The sequence below is a fragment of the Pyrus communis genome, chromosome 3, assembly GCF_041283825.1.
Source record: "Pyrus communis isolate YQ-2024b chromosome 3, ASM4128382v1, whole genome shotgun sequence".
NCBI lineage: Eukaryota > Viridiplantae > Streptophyta > Magnoliopsida > Rosales > Rosaceae > Pyrus > Pyrus communis.
In genome coordinates this window covers 18667029-18686542 of record NC_142567.1, presented here as the reverse complement: position 1 = coordinate 18686542, position 19514 = coordinate 18667029, and the positions used below count along the sequence as shown (strand labels likewise).

The following is a 19514-nucleotide window of genomic DNA, read 5'->3' as shown; positions in this document are numbered from 1 at the left end:
CTCTCTCTAATATCTTTGTGTTCATCATTCTCTTCATCCGTTCTTCTTGATTTTCTCTTCAATTCCCAAACACTACAATGTAGTTAACACAATTTAACGAAAAACCATATTTTTATACTAAAAAATCAATCCTAGTACAATTTACTTTACCCTTTATTTTGTCCTTATCGTTAAAACTAAAAGTTTTCAAGCCCTTTTCATTAGTTTTCATTTATTTAAATAGTTGACTATTTAGTACAAATTGCACCAAATACCTGTCTTGCACTATATACTCCAATCTGATCTCTAATATAGTGTGCCAACGATGCCTTATTGTTTTGGGTACAAATAACCTTTATTCGTAATATGTGTGTGTGTGTGTGTGTGTGTGTGTGTGTGTGTGTGTAGAGGAAGCCTTTAAGGGGAGGGATCCCCTTTTTTTTTGAAAAATGAGGACACTCTCTTAACCGTTAGATTTGATTTTAATGAAATTCTGTGGTTGAGATTCTGTGGTCTGTGATTTAATCTCAACCACAGAATTTCATTAAAGTAAAGTTTAATGGTCAAGAGGGTGTCCCTAATTTTTGTTTAAAATGAGGATCCCTTCCCTTAAAAGACCTGTATATATATATATATCACATCCCGTTTGCACGCTCCCTATATATTGGGCAGTTTTCTATTTGGATCTGCGTATTCTTTATAATTGTCCATTTGGATTTTTTTTTTTAACAAACAATATTATCTACAATAAAAAAGAGAGGTGGGTTTAGCGTCTTAATAAATTAGTAATAATGTAGCTCAAATTATTTGTTTGTTAAGTTGCCTCATGTGTGTTTGCTTTTGGTTGGGGACTGGAATTATGACAACTTGGAAATTTGAGGCTTCTTTGGATCCACAGGTTTGGGTCCATATGATACATAATGGGCTAAAATGTGTTTCCGGTGGTCATTTTGGTTTTTACGGTGGATGGCCTCCTTCACCAGATTTGTAACGGTAATGGTGGGCGACCTTTCTAGTACTTCTCCTCGATCTTTGTTTGTGACCACTTTTGGGATTTTTTGTGTAGGCGTTGATATCATTTAGCGGTAATGGTGGGCGACCTTTCTAGTATTTCTCCTAGATCTTTGTTTGTGACCACTTTTGGGATTTTTTGTGTAGGCCTTGATATCATTTAGTTTGATGTCTGTTTTATATAAACACATTGAGTTGTGACATCTTATTTTTTAGGTGGCTAGTCTACCTGCATATGCAAAATCTTTATCCGTCGTCCATTTGGACTTTGTTGTGAAATTTCTAATTGACAAGAAAAAGCCAAAACATTATATACATGATGTGTCAAAATAATTTAGAATTTTTTTAGTATAGGTCAACAAATAATTTAACCCTTTCCCCCCAAATTACATGGGATAACCCGCGTATGAATCCCTATGTGTCCCTCTTTATGCCAATGGATGAAGGGCTCAGGTCTTAATCTACAAGCTCTCCATGCATATGCGTTTATTCATCCATATCATTTTTCTTGTTAAGAAAGAAAGAAAGAAATCGTCCAAGGCCTGCATGCAGTAAATTTGTTGCACAATTTCTCAGATTTTTCCCAGAACCACAAATAAGAGATTGATCGGTAGGTAAGACCGACGGACCATTAACAAATCAGAAATACGTGTTCGTAATCAGAAGGGGAGGCGACTGCCGAGTGAAGAAGAAGAACAAATAAGAAATAAAACGAAGGATTTATGACCCATGGAAGCATGCATACATACATGTTAATGGCACATGAAACCCAGTATATAGTTTCCTAGCTGCAAGTGGGAAACGAAAACATACGGTTAGCACAACCACACGTTTTCGTGTATATATATATATATGTGTGTGTGTGTGTGTCTATATATGTCAACACGTTTTGACATTAACCATGTAATTTCTACTTAAATCTCATAGCAAATTAATCCTCGTAGCTCCACAGGAATGGGCGGCATGATGAGTAGAATGCCAACCTCCAGGCTCCAGCATTCCCCAGTTCAAAACGTACGGTTACTTCCCAGTGATTTTTAACTTCAAACTCTTAATTACACGTTACATATCTTCAAATATTAATAAACCAACTAATTATAATTTGACTTCAAACACTTAAATCTCTTATCTTCAAATATTAAGTTGACAACCAATTTATTTGTATAAAATTTTGGGTGTGTTAATTAGTCCCGTAAAAAATGACAATTAAAGCCTTCCAGAATATCGATCACACAATTTGGATATTTATGGTTCTTAATGAAAGCCTTCGTTATTTTACATTCCATACCTATAAAGATTAGACTACACGCCTCCTCTTAAGATATGCATCAGTGTGGATCTTTAAACATTCGTTAAACCGTGTTTTGAGGAAGTTTAATTTTTTTGCAGGCCTTGAACATTTGTTGTGGGTTTCGATCCATTGATGTTTTTCTACATGTGCAAGCCTTTCTCTTCATTTTCTTAAATGTTTGAAAGTCAATATGTGCAAGCCTTTCTCTTCATTTTCTTAAATGTTTGAAAGTCAATATATATATATATATATATATACACACACAAACAGAAAAGAAATTCTATCACAGAGAAACATCAGAAAGTAACAATGGAGAGAAAAGAGTCTAAGAGAAATTTCCCATGTATAATGTAAATATCCATGCATTAACTTAATTAATATAACAAAGAACCCAGTCAAAAACTTGTTCTCATTTTCCAGGAATATGTGCATATGATACAGGAGGAGAAATCCCCCAAGAAATCACATGCATGCGCAATTAAAACACCGTCAAAGATTTCTCCTTAACTGCATTGCACACGTGGCCTAAGAACCAATTCTTCGCAGTTCATTGACCACCCGCATTCAAATGGAAATATAGAAAAAGGAATTCAATTAAACAAATAAATTGTGTTTACTTATGTGATTAGGTTAGCCTAATTTCTTGGTAGTTCTGGGGAAACCAAACTGCACGATATGAACCCTAACGTCCCTCCAATCGGCTATTATAAATATTTCCAACTTCAACAAAAGCCACAACTTGATCTCCTTTCTACACCTTCTGTGTACAAATTTAATTAAGTTGATCATTAGCAACTATGTCTTCTGGTGGAGACTCGAATCCTCTAAATGCTAAGACTGTTCTTGGAAGGGAGAAGACGAAATCTTTGTCATCCGAGCCACCTTCTCAGAGTGATGGAGACTCGTATCCGCCAAACGCTTAAAGTGCTATAGGAAGGGACAAGAAGAAATCTTCGACGTCTCAATCATCTTCTCTTAGTAGTGAAGGCTCGTATCCACCAAATAATCATAGTGCTCTAGGAATGGACAAGAAGAAATATGGGGAAAACAAGTGAAGCATTACATATGAAGACTGCTGCGCAGTAGGGTTATATACTATATTATTGAATTATAGGTTAATTTGTTGACAACTATGGGGGTATATATAATACAGATCTTCGTACAAAATAATTGATTCAAATATTTCTTTTCAAGGTTAGATCATGTACATTATAATTTCTTAAGTTCAATTAGCATTATTTTATTATCAAAATGAGTGGGTGCTACTAAGAACAAATCCCACTTTGATGTAACAAAGGAAATGCATTAATACATTATTTGATTTTGTTCTACAGTTGATGTTGCTTCGGTTTTATTAAGTAAAAAGGGGTAGAGAGCTATTTTAATACCACCCTAAAACATTTCTATTTCAACCATACCATTTTATTTAGGGTGTCATAAAAAGTAAGAACCAATAGAAATGAAGTTCTTTGTCTGACAAGTTATTTAAACATAGTAATTAAAGCTGGAGAGCTTATTTTTTTCTCCATACAAAAAATTATTGTGTGAATCCGATATGTCACATCAACCGTGTATCATTCTACTCTAAATTCACCACATGACTTTTAATTTACAAAAAAATAAAATTACAACTAAATTATAAATCATTCACACCCTTAAGATAAAAATAAAAAATATAATAAAAGTCACTAAAACAACTCTATCTCTCACCCAATTCCCAAACCACACATCCATGGCTCTTTGACATCCTGCCTTCATGTGGATGTTTTGCATTTCTTTCAATTCATTATTCACTTCATAGAATATGTATGTGCTATATTTGGATGAGGGTTTTTCAAGTTCTAGGGATTGAAGTCACTATGAAGGACAGGACCACAAAATATTACATAGAGACTATTTGAATAGCCCTTCATGAGCATTATAAAGCCATGTCAGAGGGATTTGTAAAACGCTACTCGGGATGTGTCATCTACAAAACTCCCCCACATGTAATGCTCATGAAGTACTTTTCTAATCCCCTATATGTTATATTTTGTGGTACATTCCTTCATAGGTTTCTTAACACACAGAAATGAAAAAATAGAGGAAATGCGAAAAGTCAAAGAAAAGAGAAAGAAGACTTTGCTATTACAGCAATAGCAGTTTCATTACAGTGGAAAATGACTTAGCTCACTGTATATAGTGACTAGGATACTTGGCCACCAAGGATACTTTTAACTAACTATAACAATCAAGACTATAAGATCATTACACATGTCATAGCAAAGATTATGCCACATGGCATTCTTATGGTTAATACCCCCCCCTAATCTCAACTGGGGAATCCTAGCTTGAGATTGCAACAGTGATGAAGAAAGGTTGGACCATGTAATCCCTTCGTCAACAGATCAGTAACCTGGTCTTCTGTAGAAATTTAGTCAACCTGCAAGTCTCCTTTTTGAACTCTTTCACGAACAAAGTGGAAGTCAGTGTCCAAGTGTTTAATCCGAGTATGAAAAACTAGATTTGAACATAAGGCCAAAGTGGATATATTATCACAATATAAGATAGGAGGATCAGGTAGATAAACCTTCAAATCTTTCAATATAAGTCTCACCCAAGCAATATCTGCAGCAGTATTGGCAAGCACTTTGTATTCAGCTTCTGTTGAGCTACGGGAAACACATCATTGTTTCTTAGACTGCCACGAAATGGGATTTTGTCCTAAAAACACCACATATCCAGTGGTTGATCGCCTTGTGTTAATGTCAGATGCCCAATCTGCATCACTAAATGCAGTGATTCTTATATGTTCTGCGCTTGAATACGTGGGACCACATGACATCGTTCCTTGCAAGTATCAGAGTATCCTTTTGACTAACTGCAAATGTTCATCAGTAGGTGTTGCCATAAACTGACATGCATAATTCACAGCAAAAGTAAAGTACAATAGAGTAGATTGAGAATTATACCATTGGAAGTAGTCTCCAATATCAGCGTTTGCCAGAAATCCTCGTCGACATGAACACTGGCACTAAATCCTAAAGGGGCGAAAAACAAGGGTGAGTGGACCTAAAAATAAAGTTTTATAAAAATCTTTTTGAAAAGATTATAACTTCTCGTCGTAAAACAAGTATAGTTTCCAAAATAACATACTACGTATAGTATGAAAATACTTACTGTAGCCCAATATCTCAAGAATTCAATACGTCACAAAATTCGTAAATAGGCACATAACTTCTAGTAATCACAATATCGCACATAAATAAACATATCACATTGAGTGCTCATCGATATATGCTGACACACGAGTTCATGCAAAGGTATTCTGACATGAATAGAACTGGGTATAACAATAATTTACGCTTTGGTACTACAATCACATGAAGACTGGCGCTGTGCGCATCACATACGAGTCCTAATTTCCTATAGCAATCTAGGACAGGACTAACACCTACAATGGATCCAAAGTGAGCTTACAGTGCGATGTGAACATACACGTGAAAGACTAGTCCTAACCTGGGCGAGTAATAACACTAGTGTACAGATAATGTAAATAGAATCATACAACAGTAAATCGATAATTCATGTCACCATGATACTATTCACGGCCATAAATATAATTAAGGCATCAATAATAATACGCATGCATGTGCATCTCGTCGAACGTCGCATAATTTCATAATTTCTATCAATGCACTAGATCTTATAAACGCTAAGCTAATGTAGGCGTATCATAGAAAATCCTTTATGAAATATGTAAATGGAAACTAACAAATATATATATATATATATATATATAGTAGATAAAAGAAAAGACCCACTCATAAATACTTGCGAGGTCGCAATCGTTCGAACTAGGCACCTTTGGTTTCCTCGGCCCTAGCTGGAGTTGGCCGAAAAAAGGCTTGGAAGCCGCCGAAAAACTGGGGGAGTTTTCCTCCTTTGTTGCTTCTTGGTCGGAACTATGAGATCTTGCCGGAAAATCCCTTGAACAGAAACTGTGGTACAATGACGCGTAGGGTCAGGTCTGGGTTCGATATAAAGGTATGAGTTTAACAGAGGTGCGGGGTATGACAAGGTGTCGTGGCTTGATGGTTTGGCTTGCCGACGCAGGCAAGTGATAGTGCTCGGGTTTGCAGGATTCTCTACACTTGCAGAGAGAGTGAAAGACGAGGGAGCTGAGAGATGAGAGCGTAAGTGAAGAGAGAGTTCGAGAGAGATTTCCAGAGAGCTTGGGGAGGAAGACACGCAGAAAGAGGAGAGTGGAGAGTTTTGGGATGTATGGCCTCCACGGGGCAATATAAATTAATAAAATATTTAAAATATCCCCCAAGTAATATTAAAATAATTTAATAATAAAAAAAATAAATAATAATATAATAATTATCCGAAATATATAAAATAATAAATAGTATTTTTTACAAAAGTATTTTTTGGATTTGTAGTTCCATAAAACCTTCGTCGTAACCTTGACTTCAATTCCACTTACACCTACGCCTTCGTATCATCGAGTACTTCGAAAATATAGTAATATAATAGCTCGTACGTGTCATGAAATGACGGTCAACCAAAGTCAACAAATCTCACCACTAGGGGCATTTTCGTCAATTCACACTTATAAAATTATTAAAGCCATAAAATTACGAACGAATTGTCACACATCATGCACCCATGATAAAAAGAAGAGCCTTTTGCAAAAAGGTTAGTTATTTTTTATCACAAACGATATAGAGCGAATTTGAATATAGAACAAATGATGTGATGGTTGAAAATGACTCCAAGATAGTTATAGAGAGGATTTTCAACCGATGTAAGATCCCTCGGAGGGTCATAACTATTTTTGAGGACATCAAATGGTTGGCGACTCCTTTTGATTATATTCAGGTGACTCATATTGAAGATTTTTGCTTTGTATTGATGTATTGAAAGAGATCATGATGGTTAGAAATGAAAAAGTAAGTGTGAGAAGTTAAAAAATAGTGTGTGAAAATCATCCCAAAGTAGTTTTGGGTGAATGTAGCAGAGTAGACCATCATTCTGTCATGGAACTTTAAAAACTTTAACCTGCATCCTGTAGTTTAACATTAACGCCATTTTGGTTTATCCATTATCAAATATATGTAAAAAATATGTAGAGGTCATGCACCCATAATAAAAATAAAAGCCTTTCGCAAGAAAGTTATTTTTTATTGCAAACAATATAGAAAGAATTTGAATCTAAAACAAAGGATGTGATGGTTGAAAGTGACTCCAAGATGGTTATAAGGATTCTCGACCGATGCAAGATCCCTTGGAGAGTCAGAACTATTTCGAGGACGTCAAATGATTGGCGAACTCTTTTGATTATATTCAGTGTCAACATGTTTATAAAGAAGTCAACTTCCTAGCCAATGTTTTTACATCTATTGACCATAATATTAACAACAGTTATATTTGGGACAGAGTAATGAAGCACGCTAAATGTTTGTATTTGACTGTATAAACACTGGGTGTTTTAGAAAATTCTCCTTTTCTTATTACAATTTATTTCCTAGAGAGAAAAAAAATTGAATCTAATACACAGTAAATTGAAAAAAAAAATGCAATATTCGCCATCTTCGTTTATTTATTTATTGTTTTGCATCCTATATGTCATAAGAGTCTTAAATGATTAAAATAGGAAAATGCATGCTAAAATGTACTTATAACGGTATTTAATTGTCAGAAAATGAAAATTATGACAAATTTTTCTTTTGTAATTTTCAAGTTGTTAAAAAAAAAAACATGTAGAAGGGTGAAAAAAGGGGTAAATGAGTAAAAAAAGGATAAACTGGTTCAAAAACAGGTAAACGGTTATGATTAAATGGGTAAACGGTTATAGGTATGGTTAACCGTTTATAAACCGTTATGAGTATGAGTATGAGTATAACCCTTTATACAATTACTCAACGAATAAACAATTATATAGGTATGAACATAAACGGTTATGAGTAAATAACCGCGGTTACCCGCCCGTTATAACCGTTGTCCATCCCTACGTAAGATTGCCTATGTATTTTTGCAAAAGAGTAAATTGTAGCAATGATCCCTCAACTTTAATCAAATCGAAGCAATAATCTTTCAACTAAAAATTCATTACCATTGATCCCTCAACTCATCAAAATATGTGGCTATGGTCCTTTTCGTTAACTTTGTCGGAATTTTATCAAAATAAGTTATGTTGGAAGAACCATTGCTACAATTAGGGTCCCCCGACTCGTCAAAACATGTAGTTATGACCCTTTTCGTCAATTTCGTCAAAATTTTGTCAAAATGAGTTACCTTGAAATAATCATTGCTACAATTGAGTTAAAGTTTGAGGGACTATTGCTCCAATTAGGTTAAAGTTTGAGGGACTATTGCTCTAATTGGATTAAAGTTAAGAGATTATTTCTTCACTTGGATTAAAGTTGAGGAACCAATGGTAATTGATTTTTAGTTGAAAGACCATAGTTGTACATTTTGATGAGTTGAGAGACCAATAATAATGGATTTTTAGGTGAAAAATCATTGTTCTCATTAAGTTAAAATTAAAGAATCATTGCTACAATTTACTTCTTGTAAAAATACACAGGAGGAGCAGTAAATATCCAAAGGAAAAAACAAATTATAAGCTTCAAGTACAGAAAACGTGGCACAATTCCCCGTGCGCTTCCCAACTTTCCACTCCCATATGATCCTTTCCGTTCCCTTTAACTCCGTCACAACGACGGTCGTCCCTTTCTGCCGCCAAATCCGACCCCTTCACATGCACGCCTTTATTCTCACACCGCTTATATCCTCTCTCCCTAAATCTGTCCTCTCCTCCTCTCTCAGCTTTATGCGGGAGAAGAAGATGAAGACCTCCCTCGCTGTCTGAAACCCTAAACGGAACGAAACGGTAAATTCTCGACGACTTTTCCTTTCTCTTTCGTGTACTCCAGCAGTTTGGAAACCCTAGGTTTTTTCTTCAATTTATATTTCCATTATTGAACTTCAATGCTTATTTTTCCTAGGTTTTTCTTCAATTTTATGATTATTAAGAATCAGTGAATTTTGTTTGCCTAATTACTTTCCTCTGCTCTTAACTCTGTTTTCTTTTCCCTTTTCAATTGTTGTTCTTCATTTTTGTATCAGTTTGTGGATGCGGTTTCGATTTGTTTTGGTTTGTTGTGGTTTTTGAATATAAAATTCAATTAAGTGGTGGGTTTGGATGTTAATTTTGAGGAATTACTTGATAATGTGAACAGTATTTCCTTAAAAGGTAACTTGCAAATCGAATATACCAAATAGTTGTACCCTTACCTGAATACAACGACGATGTTGCAGTGAATTAATTACAGTCGATGATGCTGCTGCTATCGGATTTTCGACAGTAGATGATGCGTCATGATAACCTTACTTTGTTCTTAACTTTTTCTCCTTTTTGAATTGTTGTTGTTGTTTAATTTTGTTTTGGTGTGTGCTTGCGGTGTTGATTTAATTTGGTTTTCGCTTGTTTCGGTTTTGGATTTGACATCTAAGAACTGTTGGACTCTATGTTCAATGAATACATGGTGAAGTAGGCTCCATTTTTTATAGCATCTATCATTCAGCATCAATTGGGTTTTTTCTGTTAGAGGCTAGTATGGAAGCAATAATGTGCAGAGTGTTTCCTTAAAAGGTAACAAATTAATTGAAGACGCCAAGTAATGTGCCATTAACTGAATACAACAGATGATGTCGCAGTTGTTGAATACAGTAGAGCTGCTACCGGATTCTCTACTTAGAGGATTAGGTTGCGGGTATTAAACATGAATGACGGACTAAATCTTGTTTATTTTCTGTCTTCCCAGGACGTGAAATTTTGGTTCACCGTCAAAACTTACGGTATCTGGACAATCATGGGATCAGCTTGCTGTGTTGCTGCAAAGAAAAGAACCCACCCAAATCAAAGTGAAGGTGAAGCATTGCATAGGAATGCCATTCATTCACCATCATGGAGTTTTCAGTGGGATAATCGTCGGCGTGTCGCTGGTGAAATTGATACTCCATATCAAGTCTCTGGTGGAATCAGTACTAATGATAGCATGGAGTTAAAAGGTGCATTAAGTTCTGAAAGGGGTAATTTCTCAGATCTGGGAAGCCCGCTGGAGAATTTTGGAACACCTATATCTCAAAAGTCCCCTGTTCAAGGAGGAACAGGTAAAAATCTGAGGAGTCCATCTCCAGGTAAACGTTGTGAAATATAACTCTCACTTTTGGTAAATAAAACCTTCTGAGCTTCCTACTTTTCATCATGAGGATAGTTTACATAAGATTGAATGCAGCAAACATGTAATTGCCTCTTTTACTTGGTTTATCAACTACTACATCGGAAATGCCTGTGAAAATGAAAATTTAACTTTGCAATCCTCAGTGTGATGCAAATGGCACAGCGGTATCACGTTTGCATTGGGAGGACTTTCTGATAGTCGTGAATGAGAATGACCAATCTAAAAAGAGTTTATAAACCTCGTGTCTTAATTTTAAATTGTTACTTAATGAATCCTTTCTGCTGGTATTTGGTCTTCCATGTATGGACAAGAATGTATATACTCTGTCAAAATGTGATCTCTTTCGCCGACTGATCATAGCGTTTTAAGTAATTTGGGTGCCTTTTTTCTTGGTATTTGTAAACACATTGAAGAACCACACAATTGCCTTTCCTACATGTTTATATTAGGCCCTAATACTGGAAGGGCTTCATGCAGATTTTTTCTTTCTGTTTTTTGAGATGACTGGATATCTGCCAATTTACATATCATCAAAATAAAAGAAAAAGAAAGATCAAATGTGCAATTTTCTTCTGTGAAAATAGAAATTCTGGACGCGTCACTGTTTTATGCATCGACGAAGTCTTATAACAGAACATATATTTTAAATTTGAACACATATGTCCTCTATTTTCTTTTCGTTTGAGCACATGTTAAGAAAGGACATTGGTAACCTGCAGTTCGTTGTTTTACAATTATTTGTACAATGGAAATTTGGTAGCCCTCGCCATGAGGTCTTTGGATGCTTGCATGTGATGTTTTGCGCATGCACACACTCGTCAGACATACTTCCATTTTATGTTAGGTAGTCACACAAATTTAATTCTTGGATTGCTGGTTTTTGTTTCTTCATTTGTATGTGGTTTACTGAGCTGAGTGTGTGCATTTTGCAGATCTAACCATTGCAAGAAATTATTCTCCAGACGTGAGTTTGACCCCATTAAAACTAGACCTGTTATAATGGGTTGTGTGCATTGTTATTTGATGCTCTAACCCTTTACCGATTGCCATTTGATTGTCTTGACCTTTTTCCAATTGCATTTCAGGTGAAGAGTTTGACAGAATCACCAGGAATTGCAAATTCAGCCGTGTCAAATCTTTTGTTGTCCATGCCTACAACTTTTTCAACACCAACTGCAGAAACATTACGTACCCCTAGCTACCCTCTATTTCCCAACTCAACCCCATCAAGACGAGCTCGTCGTTCACCAGGACATCAGCTGTTGAGACAGGTTTCTGATAGTCGGATATTGGGATTAAAATCTCCAAATAACAACTCAATCTCTGAAGGAAGGCAATCATTTGTACTCTCCACTTGCAGCAATGACTTGGCAACTGGATCTCTAGGCGGGTCTTCTGATGGCTGGTCAATGCGTACCTTTTCTGAGCTCGTGGCGTATTCTCAAAGGGAAAGATTGTCTTTTGACAGTGAGCACTTGGGTTCTATCCATGGAAAGCTAAGTGGATCAAGCAGCAGGTTCTCGTGTTCTCCTTCCATAGATTTGCAGTCTTGTGGTGTCTGCTCAAAGCTCTTAACAGAGAGATCTTCATGGAGCGTCCAGAAAATTATTGCTGGCAGCGACACTTCAGTGGTTTCTGTGCTGGTATGTGGACATGTTTACCATGCTGAGTGCTTGGAGACTATGACCTTGGAGGTTGATAGGTATGACCCGGCTTGCCCAATTTGTATGGTCGGAGAGAAGCAAGTCTTAAAGATGTCGAGAAAAGCTTTGAGGGCAGAAGCAGAGCTCAAAGCCAAAAACCACAAGGTATCCAAAAATAGAGTTGTAGATAGCTACTTTGATAGTGATAACGATGTCTTTGATCACCAGAAGAATGCCAATAGAAAAGGACAGGTTTCTAAGATGGAACCGAGTTCCAGCACTCGGAATTCCTCTGTGAAGCCTTTCTTGAAACGACACTTCTCGCTTGGATCAAGGTGGAGTAGATCCCTATCGGAAAACGATTCTGCTAGGAGGAAGGGGTTTTGGGCCAGATAGCTCAACGATTGGTCTCCCCAACCCCAGCTGGTATGAAAGATGCAAGCACAATGTTACATTTTCTTCTGAAATTTGTAGTCTAAGCTTCAATAATAAATTAAGTCTCATTTCGAAAGTTTCTTTCCGCGGAGTTCCCATATATCCGTCGTATAACATTTGCTTGTGCATGCTTACATGCTCGGGGATTCATCGACTGTCGTAGGTTCAGAGAAAGATGGGACCCGATGAGGATGCCCTTAATTTTAATGTTAATTTTGCTGAAAATATCATACCTTTCTTTACTGTAGAGATTAGTGGTGAGATTGAGAATAAATGAAATCTTCCAATTCTTCGCTCTTTGTTCTGCATTTGGTAGATCAATTCAGCGTTGGATGGGGACCAATATAGCAATTTTTGTTTTTTTTTAACAAACGATATTATCTGCACTAAAACCATCTCAAACCGAAAGGGCTAAACATAGCCCTCAAAGTATGACCATCTCCAACCGAATAAGCTAAACATAGCATCCTTAATAATTTATTAGTTTTAAGTTTATACTTTAAATTTAGTGGTTAATGTAATTAAACTAACGTTGGATGTTTTTAAATCTTGTCGTTGAATTTGTATCCATTATTGCAATTAAGTAGCTAGGTCTCAAAAAAAGGGCTAAGGCCATCTCTAACTGAGTCGGTTAAAAGGTTATAGGCCAAAACATAGTTTGTTTTGACACAAAACTTCTCTTTAATGAAGGGTTAGGTCAAAAAAATTTGAGACCAACTAGGCCAAAATATAGCCACATGGCCAAAGGGCTATGCAAACATAGCCAACAAACCAACCCCAAAAGTTGGGGCCAATTGTTTTGCTAGTTGACGTTATAAAGCTTTTTTTTTATTTAAAGGAAAACTAATGAAAATGACTTGAAAACTTTGAGTTTTAATGATAATGACAAAATAAATGGTAAAGTGAATAGTACCAAGATTGACTTTTTAGTGTAAAAATGTGGTTTTTCGTTAAAGTGAACAGTACCGGGAGTTTTTCGTTAAAGTTCCCCTTTTTTTTTAAGAAGAAATTAAAAAAAAAATTAAAAATTCTAAAATTTTCCTATAAATACCTAAGCCATTTCTACACCATTTCTCACATTATTTTCACCCTTCCATAGTATCTCACCTCATTTTAATGTCTAAGTTGTTAACATGCAAGTAAAATTAAAATATTTAATAACATGAAACTTAAAACAACATTTAATGACAAGTAGCCCGCAAAAAATGTCCTGAAACCTTATTTTAATATTGTAGTTTAATCCAATTAACCAATAAAATTAAAGAACAAACTTAAAATAATAAATTATTGAGGAGGTTAAAAAATAGCCTCTTTCGTTTGGAGATTTTACATAGATATGCCCTGGCATTGTTCATTAAAAAATAATTTCTTGCAAGGCTATAATCTGGATGGAGGCTAAACGTAGCTCCTTCGGTTGGAGATAGCCTAAAAGGGGGTTACATGTGACAAGCCTAATGCCCATTTGGCCAAATAATGGTATGGCTGCTTTATAGAATTATAGCACAACCCTCCATTGTATATGAGTTTTTGAGAAAATCAAGCTATTTTTTGGTAAGTGATAAATTTTAACAAAAAAAAAAATGAAAAAGAAAATTAGAAAATCTAACCGTAGGTGGTAATGGCCATTAATAAGAAGTCAATGGGATAGTTGGTCAAATAAAAATTGAGTGGGTAAATTGAGTTAATGAGGGACTAAAAGGGAAATCGGCTAATACCTCTTTAAATAATCATTTACATAACTTTCTATCTCACATCACCTACACTGTTTTAACCTTAAGTTGATCGATCCATCCGTTGGAATTAGTGTTTGGGGGTGATAATTACTTTGGGCTTGATTTAATTAGGCCCAGACCATTCAAAGACCATTGAACCCTTGTTGGGTATTTGATTTTGGCAAAATCTGTGGCCCAAATATTTTTAAATATTATGACGTGGCAGCTAGCCTACGATGATCAGAAGAATTTTGCAGGAAAAAAAGGGTTTTTCAATGGCAAAAACTAGTAAATAAAGAAGAATCAACTTGCCTAAGATAGTCACATCAACCAGCAAGAGAATCAGTGAAAAGGACACCCAACTAAAGAACTCCCAGCTACTGCTTTCTTGATGCTTTAGTTTATCATTTGAGTTTGCTTTCAATGGCTGCTATGAGTCTTTCATTCCAAGCTATCATTTATCCCTTTGCACTAATTACTTTGTCTTTCCTTACTGCTCAAGTAAGCTTCATAAATTGTGATTGTTAACAAACTTGGGCCTTATTATTAGTATACAACGCAAACTAAAAGTCTTTGGTCACAAGGCATAGAAAAGAACCTTTTTATGGACTTAACCCATCAACAAACAATCCCTTGAATTAAAAGGTTTTTGAGTAGCCTGTGGCGCAATAATTCAACATATTCACGATTAAATAACTCATATCTGTTGATCTAAGCCAACTCTAGCACGCTCAACATAATTTAGTTTTGATAAGAGAGCCTGATAGCCTACCACAGGCTCCACAAAAGACACCTTTCAAACAAGTCCCGGAATTTACAAGTGCGGACCAAAGGGGAGTAGTGTGAGGCACATCCAAAGCCGAACAATTAGCCTTCTGGCAATCTGCCTACGGCATCCAAATTTCATCAAAGTATAGGCACAACAGAAGACAGTAGAACCAAAATGATTTTCTTTAGTGTTTCATTACCTTAAGAAAAATAAAACTTTAACGTTACAGCTGTCCAAGGAAACACCCGATGTTCGTCACTACCCAGGGTCACCGCAGTGCCCACCTAGCTAGTAAAGATAAAATCAAATTTACTTTGCTCCTATGAAGCCAAAATAAACCTTTAAACTTGCTACTCGGTAGCGTCGGGCCTGCGGTATGGCATGTATCTGTGGTCCTTTGCTGCATTCTTCCTGCGCCTTTTCTCAATGAAGGCTTCGAGCTTGCCAGATGCCTGGTCATGCAAACGGATGACATTATTTGCCAATGCCAAAGCCATCATGACTAAGTACTAATCTCTCACAAAGCTATTTTTCAACATTATGACAAAAGGAAAACATGTTACCTTGAGTTGTTTATACTTCTCCACGAGTCTTTTCTTTCGGATCTCAGCTGCGAATAATAGAAGAATGAAACGTCAATTGGAATTTAATTTTGATCTACTCATCTTATGATCTCATTTAATCAAGTGTTACTAGAGCAATATCTCAATAGAACTCATACCGAAAACCTATACTGGGTTTTGACAGTCTATACTTCTGGGTAGCACTCATCAGTTACAATAAGCAGAAAAAACATAGTGAAACATCTGTATTCAGAAACTCAAGGCTCTTCATGTGATCATTTGGAGCCCAATTTTACGTTTTTAGCTTTGTTTAGGATGACAATTTATATTTCTGAATCAAAGAGCAAAGGGTGATTTGGACTCGTCCTATTTGGTCCAAGAAATGGTAGCCAGAGAAAAAATTGTGTCACAGTTCCAGTTAGCAGCAATACAAGTTTTTGGGTGATGGCCACGCAGAACTTTGCACTGGTCATGGTTGAGAGTCTTGTAACGTTCATTCTTGTAAAGTTATCTGGGTCTTGTTGTTAATCCTAGGTATTTGGTGGTCTGGTAAATAATTGTAGTTTTCTTATGATGCTTGCTCATAAGTGATTAAAAGACAGCATTACCTTAATGAGCTGGCAGATACATTTACGGCAATGTTGTATACAATTCGCTGATGTGCAATTATTTTAAGAAAGCTACATGTAGCTTCCATACCACCAACAAACTACAATTATGAATTGCCACCCGTGCAAGATTTTAAGAATGAACATCTAAAGATTCTCAACCATGACCAAGGAAACGTCCTGGAAACCTCAATATCAGTTACTATTGTTGCTCCCTAGAATTGTGATAGAAAATTTTGAAACAAAAAAATATATATTTTTCTTGTATCTGCTATGTGCTGACTAGAAGTACATACTATTTGAACCGAACGCAGATGAACATGCACACACAGGTGGAAAGGGAGCAAGAAAGGGCATTACATTTCTTAAGGAAAAAGGGTTGCTTCCCTTCCTTTGCTGCTTTCCTCTCTTTTTTCTTGTGCTCAGTCAGTATTGCAGCTTCAGTATGCTTTGAATCAGATTTTAGCTGTTTATCCTACAAAGACACAAAAACAAAGATAAATGAATAGTTAAAGAACCAGTAATTCTAATTTTCCAAAGCAAATTTAAAGTTAAAAGGACTATATAACATGGTCGCATAAATGAGGGAGTGTCAAATATTTACATAAAGGCAAGCACTTACAATCAAAGATATGTGTTTCTTTAGTTCTTCAATGGTTTCTGGGTCCTTAGATTTCTTGATTTGCTTCTGTAGTTCCTGTAATATTCAAACCAAAACTAAGCGAGAGAAAAGGTGTATAGATGATACTGAATATATATATGACTTATTTAAGAAACTTTACCTCTTTTTCGGCAGGAAGCTCCTCCTCAAATAAAAAGCGATATTTCTTCCTAAACCTGTTGAATGCATGTTATTCCCTCTTTTTTTTTTCATTTTTGTAAGAAACAAAATTTTGCTGAAGTCAAAACAGTTACAAGTTCAACAACAAGTTGTCCACTACCCGTAAAACAATAAACAAAAAATAAGCCAACGCAGTAAAGTTTATCTATCATACAACAACCGTAAAATCAAGATCACAACATCTTTCCAATCTTCAAAATAGCAACAACAAAAAACGAGTTTTCTGAAACTCGACATTAAACACCATAGTGATGTCAAAAACCTTCCCATCCCATAAGACCCCTTCTCCACATGTTACTAACCAGCTTCAAGAAAAAATCAATAAACATAAAACTCCGGTAAAAGTTTTGCCAGGGAGAGAGAAAGCATACCGATCAACATCAAGTTCTCCACATAAAGATTCGAAACGTGGGTCCCGTACCACCTGAACATAGCAAGAAACAATTCCAACCAAGGTATATAAATTGCTTTCTACTGACTGAATTCTACAAGTTTTACACTAATCGAAGTACACGTAAGCCAGTACTCCAATATCAATGAATTGCCTAAATTGATTAAGTATGGAAACACCTAGCTTTTATCATAGAAGTGACTCACAAATTTGATCATCGATTTCTAGCTTTATCACAACTTTGACAAATCAAACCTAGCAGGATAAATGAATCCTGTAAGAAAAGCTACATGAAATACTATACCACCTAATTCCGATTCATCGCGCTTAAATCATACCAGGTTTTGAATCCAAATAGTTCAGGGCAATTACACAACAACAGAGTATAGTTATTTAAAGTTAACTTTCTTCATGGTAAAATATTTGTAATTACCATTCTTTTCTAATGAAAACTTTTACAACCCAATAGAAAACAGAAAGGGTTACGGAAAATAAGAATGAATCTTAATGAAGTCATCATACAAATCATAACAAACGCCATATCAAAATCTCACCTTTTTTGAACCTTGAATGACTTCTCGAAATCTAGGGACAGGCTTCGTGCAAGTAACCTCCATCGGCCTTCACAAACACACAAACATATTCATCTGTTTAACTACAAAACATATGAACCAACAAAACAATCCAATGTAAGCTGAAATTACCGGTTCTTGTTCGCCCGGCCACCCTTCTTCTCTTCTTTAGGCTTAAGGTGGACTAAATGTGACCCGTTCGAGCGTGCCTTCTGCAGTTCCCCAAATGTCACATCTGCAAGCGCCTGCTCTATCTCCTCCTCCTATAACAAATAAAAATACGCAAATTAAATACAAAAATTCAATTGTTCTTCAAATTAAAGCAACAAAAATACTAATAAATTACGCTGCTTTGGATCACTTACATCCTCAGAAGACGAAGATTCAGGTTCTTCGAACTTTGTTTTGGTTGGCATTCCCATCGAGGTACCAGGTTTTAACATTCTGATTCTCTGAGTTAGAAAAGGATTATATGGCCTTTACCCTAAAATTGAAACCAAGGTCTCATTACTACCAACAAAAGCATAAATACTGGACAAAATTCATGAGGTAAATACTGAACACCATCCACAAAAAGAGGAAGCAAAATAATCATATAAATCAAAACAGAAAATAGAAATTAGTTACCCAAATATTTCATACCTGAGAATCGGTGTCTCTTCAGTATCGGGTGAAGCAGAGATGTGAGCGGTGTAGTGGGTGAGAAAGATGGAAGCTGCTGGTGTGGTGTGCGAGGCGGCGGCTGGTCTGGTTGATGGGAGGGAATGGTTTTGCTGTTGCTGCGCGGGGTTTGTCTTGTGCCGGCTGATTTTTTTTTTTTTTTGTTTTTTTTCTCTTTTCAGTACTTTACTATTATATGCCTAGACGCAAAGTATATGCCCAAACACAAAATGTGTGAAATGTTTTTGTTTTGTTTTTAAAATTGAACGAGAGAGTAAGAGAGTGAGAGAGAACATGAGAGTGGGGAGAGAGGTGTTTTTTTTTTTAATTTTTTAATTTTTAATTTCTTTAATTAGAGATGATGAAATCACAGATTTAAATAAAAAACAGCAAAATTTATTTTGTGAAAATTACATTATTGTCCTTGATTTTTGTTGTGATAGAAGACAAAAATATATTTTTACCCCGTATTGGTTGTCAAATAGGATTTTATTAATATGTAGTTTAGATAACATCTCATGTGTAGAAAAGTGATGGTAAAGATTCTAGAAATTGTCCCTGTACTTTTATTTATTTTATATATATATATATATATATATATGAGGTTAGATAGTTTTTTCCTCCAGCGATAAGGTTCTTCCTCCTATAATTTGTATAACTTTTGTAATGCGTTGATTTTTTGGGGGGCTAATTTGGAATTTGATTTTGCAATTCTATCTTGTTTGATTTTTACAACATTTTCATGTAAAAAAAAATACAAATTTCAAAAAAAAAATTGATAGTGAAATATGAGAAAACTGTTGCA

General features: G+C 35.7%; 2 protein-coding genes across 4 annotated transcripts; one reads left to right on the top strand and one right to left on the bottom strand.

Annotated features, from left to right (window-relative positions):
* The first annotated feature begins 8930 nt into the window (after positions 1 to 8930).
* On the top strand, positions 8931 to 12818 carry LOC137715267 (RING/U-box superfamily protein). Of its 3 annotated transcripts, none has more exons than XM_068454530.2 (4): positions 8931 to 9161; positions 10096 to 10444; positions 11448 to 11479; positions 11601 to 12818. In XM_068454530.2, the coding sequence occupies exons 2-4, from the start codon at positions 10144 to 10146 to the stop codon at positions 12552 to 12554; spliced, it is 1287 nt and encodes a 428-aa protein (XP_068310631.1). In that variant the 5' UTR covers positions 8931 to 9161; positions 10096 to 10143; the 3' UTR covers positions 12555 to 12818. The 3 variants fall into 3 exon arrangements, with proteins under 3 accessions (XP_068310631.1, XP_068310630.1, XP_088547322.1); XM_068454529.2 differs by having other exon boundaries at positions 8932 to 9161; positions 10096 to 10471; XM_088691196.1 differs by lacking the exon at positions 8931 to 9161 and adding an exon at positions 9767 to 9923 and having other exon boundaries at positions 10096 to 10471.
* Positions 12819 to 15238: 2420 nt separating this feature from the next.
* On the bottom strand, positions 15239 to 18917 carry LOC137715959 (rRNA biogenesis RRP36-like protein). The gene is made up of 10 exons (XM_068455327.2): positions 18692 to 18917; positions 18415 to 18533; positions 18182 to 18312; positions 18032 to 18098; positions 17458 to 17510; positions 17028 to 17082; positions 16868 to 16942; positions 16606 to 16720; positions 15638 to 15684; positions 15239 to 15526 (listed from the first exon to the last, which is right to left on the bottom strand). Exons 2-10 carry the CDS (start codon positions 18490 to 18492, stop codon positions 15425 to 15427), a joined length of 723 nt encoding a protein of 240 aa, XP_068311428.1. The 5' UTR covers positions 18493 to 18533; positions 18692 to 18917; the 3' UTR covers positions 15239 to 15424.
* Positions 18918 to 19514: the final 597 nt, after the last annotated feature.